The sequence below is a fragment of the Pochonia chlamydosporia genome, chromosome 5 (genome assembly GCF_001653235.2).
Source record: "Pochonia chlamydosporia 170 chromosome 5, whole genome shotgun sequence".
Taxonomy (NCBI): domain Eukaryota; kingdom Fungi; phylum Ascomycota; class Sordariomycetes; order Hypocreales; family Clavicipitaceae; genus Pochonia; species Pochonia chlamydosporia.
Window position 1 is genome coordinate 2,872,668 of NC_035794.1, and position 27,303 is coordinate 2,899,970.

The 27,303-nt window shown below is 47.1% G+C and overlaps 7 protein-coding genes across 7 annotated transcripts; 4 read left to right on the forward strand and 3 right to left on the reverse strand.

Annotated features, from left to right (window-relative positions):
• Nucleotides 1–370: 370 nt before the first annotated feature.
• Nucleotides 371–2,744, forward strand: VFPPC_06168 (serine/threonine-protein phosphatase 2A regulatory subunit delta 1 isoform; the record flags this gene model as incomplete). The annotated part of the gene is made up of 5 exons (XM_018285247.1): nucleotides 371–394; nucleotides 493–918; nucleotides 992–1,948; nucleotides 2,021–2,319; nucleotides 2,381–2,744. The coding sequence occupies 5 exons, from the start codon at nucleotides 371–373 to the stop codon at nucleotides 2,742–2,744; spliced, it is 2,070 nt and encodes a 689-aa protein (XP_018142299.1).
• Nucleotides 2,745–3,665: 921 nt separating this feature from the next.
• On the reverse strand, nucleotides 3,666–5,261 carry VFPPC_06169 (zinc finger domain-containing protein; the record flags this gene model as incomplete). The annotated part of the gene is made up of 2 exons (XM_018285248.1): nucleotides 3,666–5,012; nucleotides 5,112–5,261. The coding sequence occupies 2 exons, from the start codon at nucleotides 5,259–5,261 to the stop codon at nucleotides 3,666–3,668; spliced, it is 1,497 nt and encodes a 498-aa protein (XP_018142300.1).
• A 2,477-nt stretch (nucleotides 5,262–7,738) lies between these two features.
• VFPPC_06171 (inositol polyphosphate phosphatase) lies at nucleotides 7,739–11,560 on the forward strand (the record flags this gene model as incomplete). The annotated part of the gene is made up of 3 exons (XM_018285250.1): nucleotides 7,739–7,780; nucleotides 7,850–11,373; nucleotides 11,440–11,560. 3 exons carry the CDS (start codon nucleotides 7,739–7,741, stop codon nucleotides 11,558–11,560), a joined length of 3,687 nt encoding a protein of 1,228 aa, XP_018142302.1.
• Nucleotides 11,561–18,075: 6,515 nt separating this feature from the next.
• Nucleotides 18,076–18,909, reverse strand: VFPPC_17930 (hypothetical protein; the record flags this gene model as incomplete). Its single annotated transcript, XM_022429600.1, has 2 exons — nucleotides 18,076–18,633; nucleotides 18,760–18,909. The coding sequence occupies 2 exons, from the start codon at nucleotides 18,907–18,909 to the stop codon at nucleotides 18,076–18,078; spliced, it is 708 nt and encodes a 235-aa protein (XP_022285346.1).
• Nucleotides 18,910–19,651: 742 nt separating this feature from the next.
• On the reverse strand, nucleotides 19,652–20,026 carry VFPPC_17929 (fungal hydrophobin domain-containing protein; the record flags this gene model as incomplete). Its single annotated transcript, XM_018285251.2, has 3 exons — nucleotides 19,652–19,702; nucleotides 19,751–19,806; nucleotides 19,870–20,026. 3 exons carry the CDS (start codon nucleotides 20,024–20,026, stop codon nucleotides 19,652–19,654), a joined length of 264 nt encoding a protein of 87 aa, XP_018142303.2.
• Nucleotides 20,027–21,050: 1,024 nt separating this feature from the next.
• VFPPC_06173 (CRAL/TRIO domain-containing protein) lies at nucleotides 21,051–22,198 on the forward strand (the record flags this gene model as incomplete). Its single annotated transcript, XM_018285252.1, has 2 exons — nucleotides 21,051–21,729; nucleotides 21,789–22,198. 2 exons carry the CDS (start codon nucleotides 21,051–21,053, stop codon nucleotides 22,196–22,198), a joined length of 1,089 nt encoding a protein of 362 aa, XP_018142304.1.
• A 2,717-nt stretch (nucleotides 22,199–24,915) lies between these two features.
• VFPPC_06174 (mitochondrial chaperone BCS1) lies at nucleotides 24,916–27,068 on the forward strand (the record flags this gene model as incomplete). Its single annotated transcript, XM_018285253.1, has 3 exons — nucleotides 24,916–25,452; nucleotides 25,508–25,667; nucleotides 25,729–27,068. 3 exons carry the CDS (start codon nucleotides 24,916–24,918, stop codon nucleotides 27,066–27,068), a joined length of 2,037 nt encoding a protein of 678 aa, XP_018142305.1.
• Nucleotides 27,069–27,303: the final 235 nt, after the last annotated feature.

Genomic DNA, 27,303 nt, shown 5'->3' on the forward strand with positions numbered 1-27,303 from the left:
TGCACCTGACCAGGTTGGCTTCATTGATCATTGACCCCATTCTGCAAGCCAAGGTGCTTGTCTTGACCCCACCGCAGTCTCTCAGGTCTTGTCTGTCTGTCTGTCTGTCTGTCTGTCTGTCTGTCTGTCTGGTCTCGTCTGGCCAGGTCTGTCTGTGTCTGTCTGCATTGGATTGGATTGGATTGGATTGGACTGGTTGGTCGCAGACTCCATTCGGTTTGACTTGACTCTGCCTCGCTCACAGCAACCGCAACAGCAAACGCCAACAGCGCCCAGCCTGTCCGACGCCAACGTCTCGACCTCCGTCCCATCAACCCCCGACCGACCGTCTACGACGAACGCGAGTAGGTAGATGCTGTCGACGACCAACATGAAGCGCTTTGGCAAAGGACTAGTAAGTATTCTCATCCCATTCCCTTGATTGACCATGCCCAACTCCATGACCTCATCTTCATCTGCCTGAGTCTGCTGCGTGCCGCTTCACCAGTCCAGCCCTTGCCGTCATCAACCACCCGCATCCTCCCCTCTTTACAACTATACGCGACCGAGGCGCAGCCTGTTGACACGCTTTTCTCTCCCCAACAGCTCGCGCGAGGCAAGGATGCCAGTAAATCCTCCAAGAAGAATAAGGACTCCAAGGATGGCACGTCGTCCCCTTCGTCTCGAGACTCCTCCAACCAGTCTCCTGTCCTCACGCCCACGTCCTCCTCCACCACCCTCAACGATATTCGCAATAAACCCTTACCACCCAACAGCACCGGCCATGGTGACCACGGAGCTGCAAATCAACCATCAACTTCGGCCCAGCAAGGTAACGGTCCCGATCGATTCGGCCCAATGGGTGGTGCCTCAAGTCCAAACGGCGGCAGCGCCAATGCCAGATTACCCCCCACTGTTGTGATCAGCCCGACACCAGGAGTAAGTAAACCAGTCCATGTATCATGGTGTAATCTGGATGCTTCCCTTTGATGCTGATATTTCCCTCTCGCAGCATATCCCTCCCCCGGGAGCCGCTGAAACCATGCCTCATGACCTGGCACCTCCCAAAGCCGGCCAGAAGTCACTCATGATTCATCGAGGCATTGATAACCGCGACGCCATTCCCGAAGGTTTGCGAACCCCGAAACGACAGCACTCATCCCGGTTCGACATTTCCGCTCACCGAGAACTGGAAAAACTGCCCGGTTTCCACGAAGTTCCCCCAAATAGAAGGCAGGAACTGTTCATGCAAAAGATTGATCAATGCAATGTCATCTTCGACTTTAACGACGCCAGTGGAGACATGAAGGCCAAGGAAATCAAGCGACTCGCTTTGCATGAGCTACTCGACTATGTTGCCAACAACAGGCAAGTCATCACGGAACCCATGTATCCGAGAGTTGTCGATATGTTTGCCAAAAACCTGTTCCGACCCATCCCCCCTCCAATGAACCCCCAAGGCGAAGCATTCGACCCAGAGGAAGACGAGCCTGTCCTAGAGGTGGCCTGGCCACATATTCAGGTAGTCTATGAATTCTTCCTTCGATTTATTGAAAGCCAAGACTTCAACACCAACATTGCCAAAGCGTATATTGACCACAGCTTTGTTCTGCAACTTCTCGACCTGTTTGACTCGGAAGACCCTCGAGAGCGAGATTTCTTGAAGACCACCTTGCACCGTATCTATGGCAAGTTCCTCAACCTTCGATCATTTATCCGCCGATCCATCAACAATGTCTTCTTCCAATTTACCTACGAGACCGAACGATTCAACGGAATTGCTGAGCTGCTTGAGATTTTGGGATCCATCATCAATGGTTTCGCCCTGCCATTGAAGGAAGAACACAAGATCTTCCTGACACGAGTGTTGCTGCCTCTGCACAAGCCTAAGAGCTTGAGCATGTATCACCCCCAACTGGCCTATTGCATTGTGCAGTTTTTAGAAAAGGATGCCTCCCTTACCGAGGATGTGAGTTGAACTTTTCATTTTTTTGCGTCATGGTGTTCACACACGGGGCTAATGCTTGCCTGAACGTTTTAGGTTGTTCTTGGCCTGCTTCGATACTGGCCTAAAGTCAACAGCACGAAAGAAGTCATGTTTTTGAACGAAGTCGAAGACATTTTTGAAGTCATGGACCCTGCCGAATTCGCCAAGGTCCAGGAGCCTCTATTCCACCAGCTTGCCAAGTCTGTGGCTAGCCCTCACTTCCAGGTCGCAGAGCGTGCTCTTTACTTTTGGAATAATGAATATTTCTGCAATCTCGTCAGTGATAATGTGGAAATTATTCTCCCCATCATGTTTGCACCACTCTACGAGAATTCTAAGGGACACTGGAACAGGTATGGCTGCGGCAGGAGACTTGTCCTGGTATCCCTCTTTGATGCTGACTATTTTGGACAGGACAATCCACGGCATGGTCTACAATGCTATGAAGCTGTTTATGGAAATCAATCCTCAACTGTTTGATGACTGCTCTCATGATTATACGGAACAACAAAATACTGCAGCAGAGCGAGAGGCACTCCGAGAACGCAAATGGGCTGCCTTGGCTGAAAAAGCCGACCAGCGACGAGCCTCAGGCGGCGTTGCCGATGCTCCCCCGCGACAACAAGTTGGCGGAGTATTGCCACGGGTGGATGAAGTCGACCCAGTTACCGAGGACAATCAGAAGAGGTTGGATTCTCTTAAGTTACAGGATGCTTCTGGAAGACGACCTGGCGGTCACGAGCGACAGAACTCGCAAAGTTCGGCACGAAGCAGATGATTTACGCGATGTCGGTCAGAACTATTTCTGCGAGATCAAGCAGTGCTCGCCTCCCCGCATCAATTATCGAGCCCGTGAACGCTGCCCAGCTGCGAGGAGTTTCTCTGTCCTCGAGCGGGGAGTTATTGTCACGTTGGCTCTGACTGATGGAAAGGGAGGAGGTAACTGAAAGCACAGTTCTTCGCGTTGCACCAATGGTATCAGCAGATGGACCCTTGACCGATTGGGGTAGATCAGTATCTACCAATTCTTCTTTTACGGCTATCATGACAAACACTTTTGCGACATCTTTATCCGATTTTCTTCGTGCTTCGCCATGCTTTTTCTTTGCGGAGGCTAATTCGTTCTACGGCATGCCTTGTCTCCGAAGCAATAACAAAACTGGGGATTCCAGGGGAGATTAGAAGGCGATACTTTTTATGATGTTTTTTCCACAAGTTGCAAATTGGATCCAGGGTTGAGTTGAAGAAAGGCAAAAAGCGCTTGAGAATTTGCATCAAAGTGGCACGTTTGGCATTGTTCTCGCATATTCTTTGCTTCTGTTGTTTTCATTTCATTTCTTTGACTGGCCTGTCAGGGAAGTAATTGGAAGCGTATGAGGCACAAAACAGGGTGGTTGCAAAACACTCTTGCTATTTGAGTAGGCTGGAGGTGTGGGCTCTTTTTACGGGAGGGAAGTAGGGAGGTTGGGCTAGCGTGGAGATTTGCTGGCTTGTGGGTGGCTGGCTTTGTTGCGTTTTTATGTAGACGGCTGGTGGTATTCCAATAGACTTTCCTACCCTGTTACTTGCGACGAGTGGTTGTGTTGTGTAATTCAGCAATGTCTTGGCGTGATACGGTGCATGTTTGATTGTATTTCTTAATCATGGCTATTGCTCATTACATGTCATGGCTACGAGTACGCTATGGTTTTAGGTTGCATCATCTCCCTCTGTTGTATCCCCTCCCTCCACGATAATATCCTCTCCCCCGTCCCCTAAAGCCATCGTACCCCCCTCGTTGATTATAGTTATTATTATATTGCCCTTGCATCTGTGGAGGCGGCGGCGGAACCTGGCCGTTCCAAGCACCCATCATCTGAGCTGCGAGTGCAGGATCCGGCACCCAGCCTTGCGGAGGACCGCTGGGCAGTGGTGGAGGAGGGGGAGGAGGCCACGGCCCTGTGTAGCCAGCTGGTGGAGGTGGAATGGGCATAAAAGGCATGTTTGGAACGGATGGCTGAAGTTGAGGGGATGGTGAGCGAGGTGTTCTACGGCGAGGGGACCGTGAACGTGAACGAGAAGGACTGTAGGGTCGTCTGCGGCTGCGGCTACGGCTGCGGCTACGTGAGCGTGAGCGTGATCGTGGTGTGTAGCTTCTGCGACTGCGACTGCGACTGCGACTGCGACTCCTTGATGTGCGTCGTCGTTTATATGAGCGGGATGAGGAGCGTCCGTGTGAGTAATTCCCGTCTGAGGATCGTGACATGGATCGACCTCTTTGCTTGGTCTTTCTGCGGTCCTTCATTCGTTGGCAGAATTGTCGGGACCAGCCGTAGTATGTCTCGCCGCTGACGATGTCGCCTGTGATTTCGTCGAGGGTAATCCTTTCTCCTAGCTCGTTTATGTCGATGTGCGGGTCGTCATCTAGCCCCTTATCCTTGGAGAATAATCTGTCTGCATCGGACAAGAGGGCCTTTACAGCCGTCGTGAGAATCTTATCTGCTGGTCCTGGTGCGAGTTGAATTGGTCGAATGAGGTCCGGGAGCATAGGTTTCGTGGAGTTGGGCACCAAGTGAGGTAGCCATGTTGCGGCGGGCAGGTCGTACCATGCTGTGGATGGATCGCCATGGAAAGACGGCAGTATAAACGGCGCGTCTTTGGCGAGTTTGAAAGACGAGGTTGTCGGTTCTGGAGCAGATGTAGAAGCCCCGGCGAGAGCTTCTTTCAGTTTCGGGAGTGTGGCATCCGGAACGTATGACTTTGATGCCCATATGGATATAAGATCGTGTAGTTTCTTAATATGTTTGGGGCAGTTGTCAAACGAGGCGGCGGAGCTTATCAACGGAGGGAGATATGCGTCTACGCTGGCGGTAAATTCCGTCTCCTCCTGGCGCGCAACATGATGCAGCACATCGTTGATTATGTATAGAATATGCAGGCGTCGGCGCTTTGTGCTTGGTTTTGAGGCGTCGACTTGTGCCTTTGACAGGGCAACGAGATATTTCGCAAGAGAGGCACTGCGGCCCGTCGAGTGGACTATGTTGCTGAGGATGTAGTCTTTGCAGTTCTTGAGAAGGATTTAGCATGGTTACGGGGAACGTGTGTATCGAGAAAAGATTCCGGCTGAACGTTCTTCTCGATGTGTTGGTGTAAAGAATGGGCAAACCTGGACATTGGGGCGGGAGCACTGCGTTAGTGTCGAGGAGAGTTGTTGGATGAAGGTGTCGACTGAGGGGCGGCTTATGGAGATGGGGTCGGCGCGGAAGAGGGATGCTGAGAGGGCTGCTTTTGCAATGGCCAACTCGGGGGTTGCCATGGCGGAGGGCGTGGGCGGAATTGGGTTTCGCGGTTTGAAAAGGTGATGGGAGCTGGATGGTGGAAGCTGAAGTGTTTTGGTGTTGAAGCTTTGGGTGAGGTTTGACCAATGGGGTTGCGGGGAATGCTTGGGTGGGGCGGTGGCCTGATGTGTAGAAGTGATGCTAGGAAATTTGATGTTGCTGCGTGTCGTTGCATAGATGGGAAGTAAGTAAATGGAGCAATGCTGGTAAGGTTACTTATATTATGTGGAATTATGAAATATATTATACAAGCTGCTTTTATCGACGATACCGCCAGAATCCTTAGACTAAGACCAGCAACTCCCCTAAATCCGCACACCTTTTTGTATTTGCAATCTCCCTATGAGAATCGATCCCCCTTCCGACTCCTATATGGCGCCGAACTCTCGTATTTACTCTTCTCCTTGGTCTGTTCCGACTCCGTCACTGCAGCATGTCTGGTCGCTGCGGGATCAGTGCTCGCCTCTTGGCTCGGTGAACCGGCCGTATCTGTAATCGCAGGGGCGCCGTTGCCAGTTGCGGCTGACGAGGATGTCGGCTCGATGCCAGCGTACTCCATTGATCGGATATCAAGCTTCTTTCTGCGAGCGGCCTCGAGCTTAGCCTGGCGATCGGCGTTGATTTCCCGCTTGGCAAAGTAGTATGCGCCGGCTCCGGCTGTTGTCGAGGAAGAAGGAAACTCGAGTCAGAAATTGCACGGACGGGGGATTCTGCGATGACAGGATTTGATTCCGAAACTTACCGACACAAACTGAGCCCCAGCCCAGCCTGAATGATGTTAGTTATTAGTTCGAAGTTGAGTATGTAGCGCTGGGAACCAACCAGAAGGACTTGACCTGTTACGCTAATGTCAGAAATATGTGGCACGTATGTTGTAGCAAATAGCTTGTGATTTGCACTTACAGTGTTCATTGTGCTTTGGATTGGGTGCGTGCGATGTAGTTTGGAGATATCTTGTGAAAGCTAAAGTCCATGATGCAAAGTGGTGGTTGATGGGAAAGATGCATGTGGATTTGGCGAAGCCACAGTGGCTGAGGCAGCTGGTAAAGTTCTGGTCAACTTGCATTTGATCTGACGTCCGGGGCAGCCAAGTGCTTGCTTACGCAGTGACCGTTATAGTACGAAATTGTTTATTACGGGGTGTTAGGTATTCTGCACTGTTGCTCTCCCACAATTCGCAGGCTGTATGTTTGTAATTCTGGCTGTCTCGTGCTGACCTGAGTGAGAGCAGTGACATAGAGCATAACCAGCTTTGATGGGTCAATTGTGGCGGCTTGAGTCCGAGTTTGAGTTCCTCGCAGTAAATTTCATGCAATGACTCGGAGTAGCCCTGCATATTGCAGACAAGTACGGAAAACTGACTTGAACACCAGAATACAGCCGTCTTTGATCGACTTTCCGTTGCACCAGACTCCTGGGTCTTCACCTCATCCCTTTTTCCGTAGATGATGCAGCATCAGCATCCGGTGGGGGCCAAATGTCCTCGTCATATCGAACAAAGCCAAGAAGCACAGCCGCCTTAGATGCAATGACCGTGGCGCCGGCACATTGGAGCCACACTCCAAGTGTGTGTGGTTGTATGGACACACCTGTCATCAACTTTAGAAGCATTTTTAGCGGAATTAGTGCCCTTCATTCGGAGCTTCTCCATCGATTTTAGTGACTTTGATGCTCAGACTCGCAACAATCCTTCCCGACCGTTGAGAGAAATCCGGTCTGGTGCATCCATTAGTGGAGGCAAAGGGCCCCCGTCACTCGTTTCAAAACATCAGCCATTCGCACTGTGTCACCTCACTCTTGCTCACCTCGTTGCCACAGTGTTCAAAGTCACGTTCATCTGCGTCTCTACGCCTCAAGCCCATGTACTTGACATCCACATTTCCACAACCACGACGATCCCCCTCCACCGCCTCTAGACGTTCAGGGTTGGTAGACAAAGACACGCAAGCCCTGTGCCGTCTCCCAGCCCGCTGCTTATGCCACTGGACGACTATTTTATCTGAATACGATTGATTGTTGCTCACACGGCCTACCAACGCTGCCTGGACAAGCACTTGCAACTCAGGTGACTTGTTCTATGAGCTTCAGGATGCCTCTGTGGCCACCACCCCGTCGAACCATCAACATAAACATACCCCGTTAACGGACCCATCTCGTATAATCATCCACGACTCCTTTGGCCTGTCGCTGTCATTCCCGATCCGATCGTCGGTTTGGACCTGTTTCTGCAGCTAAAACGAGGCTTTTTACTCAAACAGCTTCACTACTCTCCCTTGACTTCAATCCCTTTGTTGGTTTTTGTTCCCGCCGTGATATACCCAGTCAGCATCAATAATCAAGCCCTCCGCGGCATGATATAGATCTCACAAAGAGATGGGTGTAAGGGGAGCTCATGTCCCCAACACCGCGCCTATCCCACCATTGAAGTTGGAATTGATCATATCATCTTCCTACCATGGAGCCACAAGGAAATGACGGACCTGATGGCTCCTCCATCGTGAGTACAACCCGTCTCCCTATATTCTTGACTGCTTTATACTGCCACTAGATTCGCTAATACCTGTAGAAACCCGTGTCGTCCCTCCTCGCGCGATTCGAAAACCTCAACCAGTCTGCTCCTCTTGCACCACCTCAGAATGCGCCGTCGAGACCAATTTCTCCAGCTCCCAAGCCTGAAAGATTACGAGCTTTCAAGACATCTCAGGAACCAACGCCCTCCGTAACGCCGGCTCCAGCTCTCGCAACTCCCATCGCCGCCGCGCCGCCAAAGACGCCAGTTAAACCTGCGGCGAAGCCCATAGCTCTCCAAGCTGCTGCAGAACCAAGTACTCCGCGCGATGCATCTCCTGCGATATCACACCCGGGTACACGCCCTCCAGCAGCCGCCAGCAAGATATCCGCTTCAGCTATGCCCCCGCCGCCGGCGCTCAAGGTCCTGCCACCTCAATCTCCGCCCAAAATTCCAGCGTCAGCTATGATATCGGGCGACCAGTCCCCATTCTTGGATCCCACGACTGCTGCTTCACACGAGCTCCCCAGCGGTTCGCCAACACCAATCAAGCTACCCAGTCGACCTATAACGCCAATACACCCCCCCTCTGCTCCCCGATCACCTCGACTTGCCTCGTCACGGCCTCCATCACCACCTCCACCACGACGCTCGGGCGAAATGCGGCGAGAACCCAAACAACCCCCTCCACCACCAGCTCCTCGGCTTGACAAGTCCAGGAAGCCTACGCCAGTCTCATCGAGCCTTCCAGATACGCGCAAGATTAGCACTTCTAGCAAAGGCAACATTGTGGACGAGACGTCGCCTTTTAACAGCCCGCCAGTTAGTCCCGAGAAAACCGACGAAGATGAGAGTCCGCCCCTACTACCAGTCCGGCCAAGGGCGGAAGCAAACACGGTCGTGGTATCTAGATCTCGACCAGGTGCAGGAGGGTTTGAGCCTCCGCCAGTCCATCATTCCATTGCGGGCAGGAGAGTTGAGCGGGAAACCAGCGTAAACGGAACCGCCAAACCATCTCTCATAGCGCAACGGACCGGGGATCTCCGTTTTGCTCACTCACCCAAGCGATCAACCAGCGACCTGACAGCCATGACCTACAGCGGCAACAGCTCCAGCGCAGACATGCCTCCTCCAAAACCTCCTAGACCAACTCAACAACGAACTGCGACAACTCCCGAGGTCATGTCTTCGTCTGCCCCAGCCGCCCGACCGCCGATACAACAGCCATTGACCACTCACCAGTTTCCGGCGCCACCTACGCGGAATCTTGCTCCCATGAAGGCTGTTGAGAAGCCAGCCGAAAGGGAGATTGCTGACTCGCGAGCCCTCGCTCTGCCTCCACCAGCAACGTCTACCAGTCGCTCTACGCCAAGAAGCAATTCGCCCGAGCTTGCGGCAAGTACAGAGCCGGCGGCACACGTTACGGCGTTTCCGGATTGTGCAAATGTCAATAGACGACCACCCTTTGTGAAGAAGGGTTGCTATGAAATACAAACAAAATATGACCCCAGGATATTCGACGCCTGTGGAGATTTGGTCTGTACCAGTGGCCACTTGACCCGTGTCTGGAGTATTCTGGACGGAGAGCAACTTATGAGTCTGGCTCACACCGAAGGAATAAAGGCAACTGCAGTTTCATTCAAGCCAGCGGCGGATCCAGACCACGAAGGATCTTTCTTGTGGATTGGCACCAATGTCGGTGAGCTCATGGAGGTTGAAATTGCCACCCAGCGGATTACGGAACTCAGGACCGGTGTGCATGGCAAGGCTGAAATTACCAGAATATATCGACACTTCAACGAACTTTGGACACTGGACGAGGGAGGTACCTTGAATCTCTGGCCTCCGGATAGCGATGGTGTGCCAAACCTCAACAGCCATCCTATCATCCAGCCGAGCAGATTACCAAAAGGCGCCACGTTCTCCATGGTGGTTGGTAGTGAACTGTGGCACGCAACTGGCAAAGCAATTCGGGTGTTTGCCCCTTCTGCTGACGGTGCCAAGCCGTTTCAAGTCTTGGTCCGACCTTTGAGTGCCGAGGGTTGTGGAGAAGTGAGTGCTGGCACTCTGCTCAGTTCAACGCCCGGAAAGGTGTACTTTGGTCATATGGACGGGAAGGTGAGCATCTTTTCGACATCCGACTACTCTTGTCAAACGATCTTGAATGTTAGTGCCTGGAAGATCAATGGACTCGCCGGCGTAGGCCATAATATTTGGGCTGCCTACAACACGGGAAAGATGTGCGTATACGACGCTACCCAGCAGCCTTGGACCTTAAAGAAGGAATGGCAGGCGCACGACCAGTCAGTTTTGAGCATGAAGCTGGATCCCTCAGGCGCGTATCGCATGGACAGGCTGCAGGTTGCGTCTCTCGGCCCAGATAACAAGGTCAAAATATGGGACGGTCTGCTGCAGGATACGTGGCTGGAGGACGACCTCAAATCCAAAGATATCGATTACTGCGATTTTGAAGAACTCACGGCCATGGTTTTCACCTGGAACGCCGGGGCCTCAACTCCCCACAGCCTGCGGTACTCGAAAGGCGATGGCGATGCTACATTCTTCCCGAATCTCTTGCAGTCGAGCGGGTCACCAGATATTTTGATTTTTGGATTCCAAGAACTGGTTGATCTGGAAGACAAGACGGCCACAGCGAAGCGGCTACTCAAGTCCAAAAAGAAGGAAGGGTCTGAGCAAGAACGCATGAGCCACCAATACCGCGACTGGAGAGACTTTTTGCTCAAGACACTTGACGACTATATGCCTGGTGACCACCTGTACCACCTCCTTCAATCGTCACCATTGGTGGGATTGTTTACGTGCGTGTTTGTGAAGTCGACTATTAGGGACAGAATCCGAAACTTGAACGCCGCAGAGGTCAAGCGAGGCATGGGCGGTCTGCATGGGAACAAGGGAGCTGTCGCGATTCGATTTCGGATAGACGATACATCACTCTGTTTTGTCAACTGCCATTTAGCAGCCGGACAGTCACAGGCGAACTCGCGCCACGCCGATATTGCTGCAATCCTTGAGGCGAATTTGTTTCCTACCGAACGAGATCCAGACACTCGGCTAGACACATTTACTGGCGGAGGCGATGGATCCCTGATTCTAGATCATGAGCTTTGTATTCTGAATGGGGATTTCAACTACCGTATTGATACCATGTCTCGAGACACTGTGGTCAAGGCAGTCAAACAGCAGCAACTCACTAAACTGCTTGACCGCGATCAGCTCTTGGTGGCGCGTCGTCGGAACGCCGCATTTCGGCTACGAGCGTTTGAGGAGCTGCCCATCACATTTTCACCCACTTACAAGTACGATGTTGGGACCGACACCTATGACACGAGCGAGAAGAGACGAAGTCCGGCATGGTGTGACCGGCTATTGTTCCGTGGACAGGGTCGGGTACGTCAACTGGATTACAGACGGCATGAGGTTCGGGCTAGCGATCATCGACCTGTAACAGGGAGTTTCCGACTCTGGGTGAAGAAGGTCGATGCTAGAGGGCGAGCAAAGGCTTGGATGGAAAGTCAGGAGCGATTTGAGAATGTGCGGTCGCAAGTTATAGCTAATGAGACGTGAGTACCACTGAGTGACATGACGTTTACATTGAGTACGTATTCGGGAGTACTGACTATTTGCAGGGTGGCATATCTTCGACATACTTGTGGATTTGACCAGGCCACAAGCAAGGCGCTAGTAAAGGAGAGATCATCACGAAAGATACACCGGAGTCCGAGTAGGACCAAGACGGGCGGTTATTAGAGCGAAGATGTGTTTTTGGCGCATTGAAATTTTTGTATCCTCAACTTTCTCATGACAGAGCGGGCATAGGCATACCCAGCGTTGCGCAGCGCAGGTTGGCGCATGTTTACGGGCATTAGCGATTAGCAAGGTTAGGCAGGACATGGCATAGGTACGATAAAGGGCAATAGACGGACCGGACGGGCAGACGTGGCGTTGATGGGAACAAATAATGAATAACATGATAAACGGGCTTGAAAGTCAAATTGATATCTTGAACTGAACGCTATGATGATGCCAAGCAAAAACACAGTATAACCCATGTAAATCAAGGCAATACCTCATCTCTCCTGATATTCCTTTGCAAGTCTCTCCAACTCTCTCCCCACGCCAGCCCACCTTTCCCTTTGCATTGTAGCAAACATGTAATGCCCACCAGAATGATCAGACCCCAACATTTGGAACATATGCACCCCCGTATGAAACTGCCTCACATATCGATATGTCATAAAACACACCATCCCGTCCGGTGGATTCTGCCTCCCTGCACTCAATTCACCCTGTTTGACGACCGCCGGCTTAAAGTCGACTAATTTGACTAGATCCATTTTTATCAAGTTATTCACGAGGATTCGAGTATCGCCCGTCTCACCGGGGATGTATAGGAAGGGCGTGCCGGGGTATATTTCCTCCTTGAGCTTGCGTATGAAGCCTACTAGCTGCTGTTGCTCGCGCTGCTGCACGGTCTGCCGCTTCCACTCTGCAGCTATATCCGGGACGTCTTTGGCGAGCGTGCCTGTGAGGCGGACGTGCAAGTAGACAAGCATATTTTGGAGGTGGACGCCCTGTAGTTTTGTGGTTGGCAGCAGAGACGGGAACTGATAGCGGATGTTGACGAAGGGTATCGCTAGATAGCTACGGATTTGAGAGATTGAGGGCAACAAAAGACTGAATTAAATGATATTTACTTGACTAACTATCTAACGGAAAGAAGGAAAGAAAGGAAATTATAACTCTTTTTATAAGGTGTTTCTAAGGGATATTTAATAACTTAGTTAAATAGGAATATTTAATCCTATTAAATAACTTAGTTAACTTAGTCTGTAATAATCTAGAGTAGCTCTTATTAATATACCCCTCTAGCTTAGATTAAAGGGATTTAATTAAAGCTATTTTTAGTTATCTATTTTGTCTTTTCCTTCCTTTTTAATAATGCTAAAGATATTAATAAGACCTAATTGCCTAATAAAGGCACTAAATTTCTAACCTAATAGAACCTTTATTAACCTATTAGCTAGGTTTTCTAACGTTAGAATGTAAGTAATATTAAATTTTCCTTCCTAAAAGGTCTAATAAATCTAGCTACTATAAATATTAATATAATAAAGAGCTATCTTTAATTAGGGAATTTAACTATTAATAAGCTATATTATCTAAAGGTTATTATATTAAATTAAGGGTTTTCCTTCTAATTAAAGATAAAGCTATTAAAAAAGTTATTAAATAGCTATAACTTTCTTAACTATATAAGTAAAAGCTAGTAATTCTGCCTTAGTAGATAAAGTTATTACTATTTCCTGCTTTATTATAGTCTAGCTAACTAGTCTATTAAAGAGCTAAATAATTAAGCCCTATAATAACCTTTAGGAAATTAGGTTATTAGCAAAAGCTATATTAGAAGCTATTTTAAGGTTAAAGATATTACTATTATTAAATTTAATCGCAAGGTATCGCGAGGAATAGAGGTATTTAATAATTTAGATCCTAACTTAGATATAGTATTCTAAGGGATTAAAAAGGAACTTAGCTAATTTAGCAGTAGCCTTTATAATATTAACCCTAGTAATAACTGCTAGGTAGTTAAGAGAACTAATAATCTACTAATATTATTAAATTTAATTAAATAATGCCTAACCTAAATTTAGCTATAGCTAATTTCCTAGCATTAGGTTTCCTTTAAAGTGGTTATTTTTCCTAATATTAAACCTAGTAGCAATTTTTTTAATATAGGAATCCTAATATAGCTAAAGCTTTCTTGTAAGCTAGTCTTAAAGAATCTAAATTCCTAGAAACTACTAAAGCTCTCTAAGGTCTTCTATATTAAAGGTTTTCTTTAATCCACAAATTAGCCGGTTAGCTGCTATAAAGTCCTTCCTTTAGTATAAAATAATAATATTATTAATAAAGAAGAAGATAGTTAATTCTAAGCTATTAAAAATATAAGGGTCTTCTATATATTAAGAAAGCCTAAGCTTTCTAAAGGTTAGGTTTAATGTCTATTACCATAGAAGTAGTAACCTTTATAGCCTATATAGGGCTTTTTAAAGCTTTAGAGCCTACCTAGATCTTTAGAATCTAGGAGGGAAGGTTATATAGACATCTTTATTAAGAGAACTATTTATAAACGTATTAACTATATCTAGCTAGTAGGCCTTAAGGTTAAATTTTAAGGCTATTACTATTAGGGTCTAAAAGCTCTTTCCTGCTAGGGTAGTAGTAAAGGTATCCTTTTTGCTAATAGGCTAAAGATCCTCTCTAACGTATAATTAGGCCTTAAATTTAGTTAGGAACCTATACTTATTAAATTTATACTTAAATACCTAGGTTAGTAGAAGAGGCTACTACTCCCTTCTAATTTAGTTAATTCTAATAGGTTTAAAGGTCCCTCTCTAATAAAGGCTATAAAATTCCCCTCTTCCTGCCTCTTTAAATTAGGTTCTAAAAGGGTGCTCTTCTAATTTCTTCTAATTTTTTGGCTTAGGAGGGAGGCTTTATCTATAGAGCTTTTTAGAGCTCCCAAAAAAGAAACTACTATAATAGCTACCTAGGGCCCTTATAGAGGGTCTTTTATTCCTTTCTAACTATTAGGGTTAAATTTCTTTGCTAAGGGATTTAGGCTTAAATTTAGGCCTATATTTAATTTTGTCTATCTCTTAGATTCCCTATTCTTTCCCGCCTGCTATAATTAATAATAGCAGCATTAGAATTTAGGTAGTAGGGTAAGCATTAATTTTATTGCCTTCTTTTACGTTAAAGAATATGTCTGTAATTAAAGGGTTATCTTCCCTTTCTGTGGCTTTCTTATTTTCCTAACTTTTATATTATTAAGTGTTAACTATAATAGTAGAAAGAGCATCTTTATTATTATCTTCCTTAATATATAGGGGTAGCTATAGCTATAAAATTAACTGTAAAATTAGTTAATTTTTAGAGGGATTAAAGAAAATCCCCTTATTAAAGGTCACATTTCTAACTCTTCTAACTTCCTATTTTAAAGGAATCTAGATTCTAAAGATATTAGTTAAATTATAACCTACTAAGTATCTAATTTCCGCGTAGGCTTTTATCTTTAGGGCCTATCTCTAGAAGCCCTAGATAGCTTTCTTAGTTAATAGATAGGCTCTATAGCTATATGCCCTAAGGTAAGTAATATTAGGCTTAGAATCCTAATATCCTATATAATAGTTATTTTCCTGCATTTAATTTTAGAGCCTCTTAAAGGGAGATTTCTAATTCCCTACTTTAGAAGGGGAAAGGTTATATAAATAAATAGCTATAGCCTAGAATTCTAACTAAAGCTTAAAAGGAAGGTTTAAATCTATCTATATTGCCTAGGCCTTTACTATAATAATCCCTTCTAACCTTTCTATAGGGCTATTTTAAGCTAAAGTATATAGAGCTATAGGCTTATCTTTAATTCCTTTAATATTAACCTATTTATTATATTAGGATTAAAGGCCTCTATTATTATCTCTATAAACCTTACTAATCTTTAGGTTATACTGCCTTTTAATTTAGGCTATAAAGCTTTTAAACCCTCTAAGTAGAGCTTTCTAAGTAGCTTTTATAAGGGTTTTTATTATAATTAGGCTACTAAATTTATCTTTAAATAATATTACAGCTAATTTCCCGTTATAGCTAGTTAGAAGATAAAAGATATCTATATAAACCCTCTAGAAGGGTTAGGAACTCTTTATTATTAGTCTTCTTTAGGAGATAATCTTTCTTGCCTTACCTAGAAAATAAGCCTTACACTAAATTTATATAATGCCTTTAATCTAGGCCCTATTTAAACCTTTTATAAGGTGTTTAAGGCTAGTAGTATTTAAATAACCTAGCTAATAGTACTAAAGCTCTAAGTTAGCTAATTAAGAAGGTTAGAGCTCTTTTAAGCTTTAGAAAAAGCTGCCTAAATAACTATTAATTTAAGAGGAATCCTTAGGTCTAAGGGATTTAGAAGGTTTATTAATCTTACTAAATTAATAGTCTTTTCTAATATCCTTAAAGTTATTACTTTCTAGGTTTTTAAAGAAATTATTAAAATAGAATGTATCTACTGCTTTCTTTTGTAAGGGAATTTCTCTGCCCTTCTCTCTGCTTCTCTTAGCCCTCTAAGGGGAATTCCGCAGGGAATTCCAAATTATTAAAAAATAGGTATTCCTTTCTATTAGATTAAATTTAATTACAAGCTAACAGAAGAGATAGGTTATATAATAGATTTCCTATCCTTCCTTTATAATAGAACTAGTAAGTAGATTCTAATTATACCCTTTTTAAATAAAATTATTAAGGGATATAATATTTATATAGAAATTTAGTATATATACTATATTATTTAATTAAAAGAGCCCTTCTTTAACCTAAAGAAAGACCTTTCTAAAGCCTTTAATTCTAATATTACTATAGCCTATAAAGATAACCTCTTTTAATAGATTTAGTTTAAAATCCACAATTTAATTAATTTAATTGCATATATAAATATTAGACCTAGAGTCTAAGATAAAGAAATCCCTTAGTGGGTAAGGCTCCTTTTGGATAGACAGGGCAGCAGAATCTAATTCTGCGATTTCTGCCGTCCTAACTAATAGAGCAATAGGCTCCCTTTATTTAATTTAGCTAACAAAAGCAATACCTTTAATATCTTAATAATTCTAATAATTAGATTTCCCTTTCTTTGGAAGGGGAATAGGATTAAGAGCCCTCTAACGGGCTCATTTAATTCGGGCAGCCAGCGCGGGATTCTGCAGCTTCTGCAGAATTTAGGCCTTAATCGCTAGGTTTAGTGCCTAGCTAACCGGTCTTTTCTGAGGGATTAGGTGCTAGCAGTTATCATAATAGTGCCTCTTTTTGCAGAGACATTTTAGGGCTTGCTTTTTCAGGCTGTCAAAAGCAGCCAATTTGGCCCTTTGATCCTAACTGCCTTCCTAACTTTCTTCCCTCTAACTTTCTTCCCTTTAGAAGGTGGCTGTAAATAACCCTTTTTCCTCGGTTATTTTCTGCTAATAATAGCTCTTAGCAAAATAGTCAGAAATAACCCTTCTGTTAGGAATCTTATCTATCTATCTAGGCTTTTCTAACTGACTTTTTAATAGGATTTTATTATTCTAGTATTCTAAAAAGGCAGGGCTAATTAGGGCTACAGCTATTAGGAAATCCAAGGTTAGGCGAATTTCCTAGGCATTAGGCAGCCTAATTTAATAGGCTTCCTTAAGAACCCTCTGCCAGTTTAATATCTAGGTCTTAATTCTAGTATAGTTAGGAGCCCTAAGGATTAATTTATATTAGGTTAGGACTTCCTTTTCCCTAACTTAGAAAGAAGCCTAAAGACGGGATTAAAGAAGGATTAGCTGCTTTAGAATGCTAGTTTCTAAAGCTATTACTTCCCAGAATTCCCCTATAGTCTTTAGGATATATTATTAGATACTAAAAATTGCCTTCTATTTTGCCTTAAAGGTCTATAGTTAGTAATAATATCTATTAACCTAATATCTAAGGTCCCTATATTTCTTAGCGTTTAATTTAGAGGGCTCTATAGCTAACTCTTTAATATTGCTAACTTTAGGTTTCCTTAGGCAGGTTAGGACGGTTTTAGTAGGAATCTTTAGGTTAAGGTATTCCCAGATTCCTTGGTTTAAAGCCAATTTCTTAATATCTAATATCTAAGGCTTCTAGTTATTAGGTTCTTTAAGGATAACCCTAGAAGTAGAAGGGATAATATTTTCCATAATAATAATGGGAGCTTTCCTTCAGAGGAAGAAAAGGAAGACTTTAGAGGAGGGTGTAATAGTACTAATTTTACAGTGGAATTTAGCAGCAAACCAGGCTTATAACTATTACTAGATAGCTACAGATTTAAGAGATTAAGAGCAATAAAAGACTAAATTAAATGATATTTACTTGACTAACTATCTAACAGAAAGAAGGAAAGGAAGGAAATTATGACTCTTTTTATAAGGCATTTCTAAGGGATATTTAATGACTTAGTTAAATAGGGATATTTAATCCTATTGAATAACTCGGTTGACTTGGTCCGTGATGATCCAGAGCAGCTCTCGTTGACAAAGGGTATGAGGGATATGGGCGAGGGTGAGAATGAGGCGGTGAGTTTTTGTGAACCACACTGTTAGGGCGTCGCCTGTGCTTATGAACGGTGGGCTTGCGAGGTTCGCTTTCTCTTTTATGCTGGTTACGAGGGGGCTGGCGACGTTGTGTGGGAGGTAGATTAGTCGCTCTTCCCAGGGGGCCTGTGTGAGGCTTTAAAAGATGGTTTTGATGGCATAGAGGATTATTTGGAAGCTTGTCATGAGATTTTGGGCGGCGATAATTTCTGATGGCGGGAGACGTGCGAGACCTGCTTTTTCTTGCTTGGTGGCTTCTTGCTCGACTTGGAGGACCATATCGGTTTGGGGATCGAGAATGGGAGGTACGCGGGATTCTTGGCCGGCCATGACGAGCGACCAGCAGTGGAGGAGGGCTTGTAAGCCTAATGCGTCGGCGAGGAGGTGACACCACGATAGGCCGACGAGCGTTGCGTCAGAAAGAGTTGTTACGCGGAGGGAAAGCAGGGGGATGTCCTTGTCTAGGACTTGGGAGATGGCTCGTGGGAAATCGGGGCGTAGAGCGAACGGAAGGAAGGCCTCGTCGTTGCAGGGATCTGTGTGTGGTGCTGAGAGGGTTTGAGTTGTTGGCATCCGGGAGAGGATGGGATGACTGGAGATGGAGGTCGTCTGTATGGAGGAGTTGGTGGTGAAGACGACGGGGGGTCGGGTGGTTGTGAAGGCGGGAGGAGCGTGCATTTCATAGTATCCTGATTTCTGGACAAGTTAGCATGATTTCTGTGAAAAGGTATGGTGAGATGGACGAACTGATGTTCGTACGCGGCAGCTCATCTTGTGTCAGTTGCCGATGCTAAGTAACCGTGATAACGACTGGTGTAGAACGTCTGGATCGAGCTGGTCGTTGAACAGGAGGGTTGTAATCATGAAGCCTGTCATTGGTTTGGGCAGGTCAAGCAGATGGAGAGGGTAGACGTGATCATCTTCCTGGATGGTAGGTAAGCGTGGCCTGAAGAACCTGAGGATGGAGGCCATGGTGTTGTCTTGGAGCTGACTATGATGTGGTGGGTTAAGGGGAACTAGTTTGTTAAAGAAGAGGACAATAATTACAATGAAGGGGAAATGGTGTGCATTTTATAGTCATTGTTGAGATATGACCGGTCCTGAGATTTCTGTCGCCGGCCACGGATAGAGACGTGGTGGTGAGATATTTTCCATCATATCTCACTTGCGCTTGTAAGAAATGCGGCAACGTGGAAAGTCCCGTACGGACGGGGGCTAAGACCAGCCAGGAACTGGTAAGAACTGGAATGTTTTGCCGAATATTAAATAAGATGGTTAAGCTTATGTTATCGTGAACACGGTACACCAAGTCGGCAGTCTTAGACCCTGTCGGCCGTTGGGTCCTTTTAAGTGCTTGTACGTTTCACGCGTTGAGTTGCATCAAGCACTATCTAGTGAATACGCCGGCAAACCATGATCGAGAAGGATACTTGCGAGCCATCATATTGAGAATCTACCACTCCGTAGCGGTATCCACGCTGGACGCGGCCAGTGAAGTAGACACAGACAAGGATTTCAAATGCACCGAGTTGTCAGAGGCTGCCGTTGTTGCTTGTGCTGGTAGAGACGTTTAAGCAGATATTAGGTAACGGTTGAGTATTTTAGACAGGATATGTAGAGTACATTGCCGCAGAATGTGGGATGTGTATTATTGGCAGCTGTATATTGCCTCATGTTCCTATAAAAGGCATCCTGGGTCGGTCCATGAAGGCCTTCATTTTACCCAGTCGACAATAGCATCGTTGCAAAGAAGGCCTTGACCAGCCTAGGCAAAGTTAGTTTCGTAACAGTTTTGTAAATTCTTTAGACGTACCAAACCAAGTGTGCAGCACTGAGGCTTCATTGAACCGGTGCAGCCGTTGCTAGGGGCTAGAGGCAGTCAATTAATCCGAATATACTGAATGCCAATCAACGGATACATTTAGGACTTACGAGAAATGCAGTCCAGAGCTAAAATGCCAGCGATGTTCAGGGAGCAGCATAAGGGACTGCTGTTAGTGAGGCCACCAGGACAGGTGTGCGGAGCGCCGCGCCTGGTAGATGATGCGGCGATGGCGAGAGAGAAGATGGTGGCTGCAAGGACCTTCATGATTTCAGTCTTGGTCTGTAGATGATCTTGAGTGGTAAATTTGTGTGATGCTAAATCAAATGCCAGCAAACAGGGAATTCACAGGGCGCAAGGACGGTTATATAGATCAAGGCAACCAAGGCCAATTCAAAGCCAAGACTCATCTTCGGACATTGAAAGCCATCGCTGGGCAACCTCTGAGCAACAGGGTTAAGTGAGGTATGAAAATGCAGACTGGCATGTGGGATTGCTCTGGGCAGAGAGATTCATGCTGGTTTTAGACGGTTCTAGATTCTACCCGATGAGTCGAAGTCTCTGAATGACAAGAGTGTCGGCGACCCTCAATGTCACAGATGATATTAGTTCTGTGCTTGTATGCGTGTGTTAATGGATTTGGAGGGAGTCATGAGCTGGATCGTGTGTCCTTTGGAATGAGGATGATCGTTCAGGGTTTCTTCCCGGATAAAGATGAGACATGGTTGGTGTATGACGGCGAGAAAAGGGAGTGGCCGGTGAAGAGTCTCGAAAATAGCTGCAAGAAGAAAGTGTCTCCAAATTGAAGTCGAATGTGGTTGAATGCGAATACGGCAGCCAACTCAATCAAAACTGGCAGTCGGTTCTTGGCACTTTCCAATTCAGTGGTGGAAGGTGGAAATTGCCAAGCTCCAGCCAATAGAACTCACGGAATCCGCGGCCCTGGTCCCCAACCAGATCCTTGGCTTGACCAACCCTGGCACTATCGATGCTCTCATCCGGAGGTGCGGCTGTCCTCCAGAAACTTTTATCAATCAACTTCAACGTCAACGTTGATTTCCAACATTCTCTTAGGACGCAGTACCAGAGCTCTTGCCGGTCCGTCTTATACCCCCAAGCCAACCGCCTTAGAGTCATCAACGCTGCAACCAACCGCATCCCCAACTCAACACCAGCGGCGCATAGCCAAGCAGCCATCAGATCCGAATCAGGGGTCAGCAATTCTCACTGCCTTCTCACGCAACCATCACCAACACTCACTCACTTCACATCCCACACCCAACCCAACACAATGTCAACCACAGAAGAAAAGCCCACCACCTCAGAACCGCGCAAAACGCCCATCGAAGCCCCCACACCAGAAAGCAAGCCGGAGCCCCGTCCGGAACTCACCCCAGACCAGCAAACCAAATACACCACACTCCTAGAGAAGGCCAAGTCCTTCACCGACATAAAATGCACCACCACCAACAAGGACAAAGACAAGCAAGACAAGTCCGGCCCCATCACCGAACACGAGCGAGCTTGGCTCACCCGTGAATGCATCCTCCGCTACCTCCGCGCCACCAACTGGACCGTCAAGGAATCCGAGCAGCGCCTCCTCGACACCCTCGCCTGGAGAAGGGAGTACGGCATCGACGACTTCACCCCCGAGTACATCTCGCCGGAGCAGGAGACAGGCAAGCAAATCATCGTCGGGTTCGACAAGCAGGGCCGGCCGTGCCAGTACCTGAACCCGGGGCGGCAAAACACCGACTCCAGCCCCCGACAGATTCACCACCTGTTCTACATGGTGGAGCGTGTGACGGACATGATGCCCGCGGGCGTGGAAAAGCTCAACCTGATGATTAACTTTAAGCCCAGCAAGCAGAGGCAGAATACCAGTGTGCCGGTATCAACGGCGAGAGAGGTGCTGCACATTCTGCAGAGTCACTACCCGGAGCGGTTGGGCAAAGCACTCATCATCAATGGTATGTAGAAGACTAAGAAGGACAACTTGTCGCTTGTATTATATGCTGACATTGTCAAGTCCCCTGGATCGTGTGGGGTTTCTTTAAGATCATCAAACCCTTCATGCACCCCGTCACCAGGGAAAAACTCAAGTTCAACGAAGACATGACGCAGTTTGTGCCGTCGTCCCAGCTCTGGAGCTCAGACTGGAACGGCGATATGGACTTTGACTATGACCACTCCATCTACTGGCCTGCGTTGAACGACATGTGCCGGAGGAGGCGGGACGAGAAGATGGCTCGGTGGAAGGCCGCGGGGAGTCAGATTGGCGAGTCGGAGGATTATCTTGCGGGTGGGACGGACGTCAGCGTCACTGGGTTCAAGTATCTTGGGCCGGAGGCTGATGGGCATGGAAGCGAGGTGGATGTTGTGCAGGAGAAGTTGGCTGGTACAACCTTGGAGAATGGGGAGCAAGGAGTCGCTGCTTAATTGAGGTGGAAGGCAGAGTTTTGGATTCCTTTGCTGTTTAGAATAGTGTCGCCGCATGCATTTTTCATAGAGTAGCGTAATAGATCTGTCAGTTGTTGGTTGGCTGACTACTGGTTGACTTGTGAGGCTCAGTTATCATTCTCCGTGCCAATAGTTTGTTAGGCAACCTCAGCTTGCGCTCAGAGTTTGTTCGCGGGCACTCCAATCAAAGTTGTTCATCCCGATTACGAGATACTTAGTTTAGGCACCTGCCACACCAAAGAGCCCCGACCAGCATGCGAGTGCGTGGCAGTGACGGTGACGGTGGCAGTCCAGGACAACATGTAACATGGCTTCTTTGCAAAGATGACTGAACACAAAAGCAGCAAGGAGTATTCCGGTACCAAGATCATCGTTCATGTATGCGGCTGTAGTTCAACATGGCTGCGTTCATCATCCCCAGACGAACATTGATTTGCAGTGATTTACATGTCCACCATGTGTGAAAGGGGTGCAAGACCAATTGCCTTTGATATGGCCAAGCTGTTCATCGTCAACTCGCTCAGATTGTACTCTCCTCGACATTGCATATCACCACCTTGACAACACCTTCATTTTAGATACCCAACAGACCTCAACTGTGTAACCTGAGTCCACCTCATGTTCACTCACCCGCTTCACTTTTCCCATAGTCCACATCAAACTCGCACGCATCCATGCACATGTCATGCAGTGTTGTGGCCAACCCTGGGCCGGACTATCCAGCCAACAACATCTTCGGCCTCAGCTCGACATTCTTGGTTTCGTTATTCACCTTTTGTAGTTCGCAAAATCGCAAAAAGGCCACTCTGGAGCTGGCATGACCGAGCATTCAGCCGAACTATTGCTACAAGCAGTTAGCTATAGTTTGTCACGTCCCCTCCAGTTCAATGGTGTAAGGCAGCAACACGGCACGATGGCCCGACTCAGAGCTGTTCTCAGATCTCCCAGACACACATGTCTGTGCATGCACAGACAAAGAACTTTTTCGTGGACGCACCAGGGGCATGTACGTTGACACGGGCCAAGGGCCCAACAATGCATGCTCCCATGTTGAATCGGTGCTGTCGGAAGATTGGGCTTAGGGCTGTTAGTCAAGTTGATGCCTTTGGATCCTCTTAGGCTATTCATCTTGCTCTCAAACCAACAAGAAACTTGTGTCACGGCCCCATCAATGCAGGAATATCCGAGTCTCGTGACAATTTAGGTTGCACAGCACATATCCCAAATTGAGTGGCATGACTTCGACTGTTGATGCTTCGTCAGAAACTGTAACCTGGCCATCTATTGCATTCGATGTATATGGATAGTTCGCAGATCCCTGACCGGCTCGGAAGCACGAACGCGCTTGTCCAAGTCTCGTATGTAATGTTTTCAGAAGTTCGAAACGGATAACGGCTCAAAGTGCCTGTTGAGGAAGTGGCTGAATGCTGGTTGGCTGTGCGGCAATGGTGCCGAAAAGACGGTCAAGGGTATGAAAGAACTGTTCAAGCGTCGAGGACTGGGTAGCAAACATGACAAGCCCAAAACCTGTTGGCCCATTCACGTTTTGTGATGAGATCGTCCTCGCCTTGAACTTGGTACTCGCGTCTCAGACATGGCTCAAGTGAGATACACCTGTGTGATACTGTACACCGTCCCAAACTTTTGTCAAGTCCACTGAACGATTATCCTATTTCTGCAGCAGACGCTGGATAAGTGAGCCTCGACGAATTGGCGCGGGTGTAAGACACTACAGATTCAGCCTCGCTCTGATGACGAGACCCTTTGCGAACTCATTCAACTTGGGTCAGGCTCAAGGCCTGTTGGGTCACATTTGAAATGGACATGGTGCGGGCGCGAGCTGAGAATCTTTACTGAGGTGGGTGGCCATGGTGCATTAGTGTCTGTCTGGTGCTGTGCGATGTCAACGAGGGACAGTCATATGAAAGCTTCCTCAGCCACATCCTAACTGGCATGCAGTTGATTATTCGATTCTCTCGTTTTTGGTGGCCCCGCCTGATGTTCATGTAGGAGTTTCTTCCGGACACAGGGCCAAGTACTCTATCAGAAAACTTGTTCTATAAAAACCTGGGAACTGTCCGGTGGTCTGTAAGTGCCCGTTTAATTTTCTGTTTGGCCCAAATTTGCCACCTAGGCGGCCAGTATGACGAGTCGTCCTGCTCAACACCATTCAGTCAGTCAGTTGCTCATGAACCAAAGAACTAAATCGAAGTGACTAATACAAACACGGCCCGCAACCAGGCAGCACCCACAGATTCTGACTTCTAGCCTAGCACAAACGCCACACACTAAATATGGTTGACGTATAAAATTCGCCTTGGGCCATTTCAAAGTCGGTTTGTTGTTGTTTAACCGCGAGTGACGACGGCCCTGTTATCTGCGCAGGAAGCAACCCAGCAGAGAAAGAAACCAGAAGTCCTGCGATCGAGCCGCGCAGAATACCAGACAGACGGCACAACAATAACTGAACCTTACTTGAATAAGGACGAGTCCCCACCGCGCCGCGTGTGAATTTGACATCGGCATCCGATATTAAGGCTGGCGGCTGGCGGCCTGCCTTGCCAGCTGCAACCCAGCTGCAACCCCGTTTGACCAAACGCGCGGCTCCCAATATAAATACCGGTACGATCCTGAACTGAACCAAAGTGTCTTCCTGCAACATTTCTGTGGCTTGGTTCTCGGATTCCCTTGGCAAGATGAATTTCCAACTTCCATCCATCTTCCAGCATGCCGTCTTCAACACATCTGCCATGAACGGCTCCGGCCCCACTGGATCCGGAGGACAGACGGGGCCTTTTCCGGCCGGTGTCATGGACAGCTTTCTCGCCACGGCTGGTCGAGGCTCGCCGCTGCTGCAGGTCGTTCTCGTCATTTATCGAATTCTCGGCTCGCAGCTGGGTGTGGATCCTTCTATTCTCCTGACCTTGCTCGGCTTCTTCTGGGGTCTGTCCAAGCTTGTTTCTCAGGTCTATGCCCATGTGGCCACCTTTGTCGACCGTCATTTTATGTGTGCCATGTATGTTTCTGAGTATGACCATATTTACAGTCACCTCATGAAGTGGCTGTCCCAGCATCAAAGCATTCGTAATAGCCAATTCCTCATGGCCCAGACGGTATGGAAGAGCGCATGGGAGGAAGAAGAGGAGTTGGAAAGCGCTCTCTTCTTTACCGATGGGGGTGATACAGACTCGGGTCGTCAATATCTCAATTTCTCAAACCAAGCAGCGAGATCGGTATGCACCCTCATCCATACCGAGGCATATTTCTAGTAGCTAACCTTTGGATCAGAGTCCACGATTCGTTCCGGCAATGGGCGCGACCTATTTTTGGCACAACGGAACTTTTTTCCGTGTACATCGAAGGAAGGAATCCGTCATGGCAACTTCCGGCTGGGGGGCGACGAAAGATACTGAAGAAATAAGAATTTCATGTTTCGGACGATCGATTGGTGAGTACAAACTTGGAAGCCGAGTCCTGTGTCAAAACTCAAGTTAACAACGCCATGCTAGAACCTGTCAAAAGGCTATTATCGGACGCAAAACATCTGTACTACAATGATACGCGCCAAAAAACAACCATATACCGTCCCAAACAGAAGGAGCTTCGTCGCGACCACAGCATGTGGCAACAAGTGGCAAGACGTCCTGTAAGACCCATGCAGACGGTTGTACTGGATAGTGAGGAGAAGCATGGCATCTTAGCCGATGTGAATGAATATCTTCACCCTGCCACTCCCAAATGGTATGCCTCTCGTGGTATTCCATTACGCCGAGGGTACCTTTTCCATGGACCGCCAGGGACGGGAAAGACCAGTTTTTCTTTCGCATTGGCCGGAGTTTTCGGAATCGACATATACGTTATTAGCTTGCAAGACATTAATGTAACAGAGGAAGACCTTGCAGCATTGTTCACTAGACTTCCCCGAAGATGCATTGTTCTGCTAGAGGATATTGATACCGCAGGCTTGAGACGCGACGGGAGATCAGATGAAGACGGCGAGAAGAAGGACGATGCAACCAAGGAAGGGGTAAAGGCGGACGAGAAGACGAAAGCGGAGGACGGAGAGAAGACTAAGAAGACAGAAGAAGCACAGGTCAACGGCGTAAGTAATGTTAAGAAGGAAGAGAGTGAGCCCAAAACCAACGGGACAAAGGACAAGAGCAGCAAGAAGAAGAAAAGTAAGAAAAAGGACGAATCCTCAGACGAGAGTGACCAGGATAGCGAAGATAGCGACGACAGCAGTGAAGATGAGCGACGGGCCAGGCGAAGACGAAAAGCGCGAAAGAATGCCGCCAACAAGTCCAAGAATCCGGCAGGGAAGAAAGTCCTTGCCCCGGAAAACATCTCTCTTTCCGGCCTTTTAAATGCCATCGACGGTGTAGCTTCGCACGAGGGACGCGTTCTCATCATGACAACCAACAAACCCGAGTCGCTTGACGAGGCTCTCATTCGTCCTGGGCGAGTAGATGTTCAGGTAGGATTCAAGAATGCCTCGAGTCAGCAAGCCGGTGAATTATTCTACCGCATGTACGAAGCGGTTGCGCCTCCGAAGCCGTTGAAGAACGCACCGCAATTGAACAAGGCCGCCAAAGACAAGAAATTGGAAAAGATGGCTGAGATTTTGACCCCCCAGGGACAGAAGCTCGATATAACGCCGGAGGAATTGAGAAAGATTTCAGAGGAGTTTGGTGAACAAATACCGGAGGGCATGTTCTCGCCTGCGGAAATTCAAGGATTTCTACTCAAGCGGAAGAAGGATCCACGGAAGGCGTTGGAGGATGCAAACAGTTGGGTTGAGGGGTTGCTCAAGCAAAAGCAGACGCATTCCAAGGTTGTGACGGTGCAGTAGAAGGCTTGACGGGAGACGACCAGACGATTTATGATGAAGATGCTTTATGAGGAAGGAGCGACCCAAGTCTGGGCAGGAGATACACATGTACCGAGTACAATAATGGTGCTAATACCTACCTAGGTACCTAAATCAGATTGGAAGGGTCATGATTGGCCAAAATTACGGTTAGTTATTGCATGAGCAACACCGAGTTACACATTGTCTTCCATGTCGTCTCAATATTTGCCCTTGA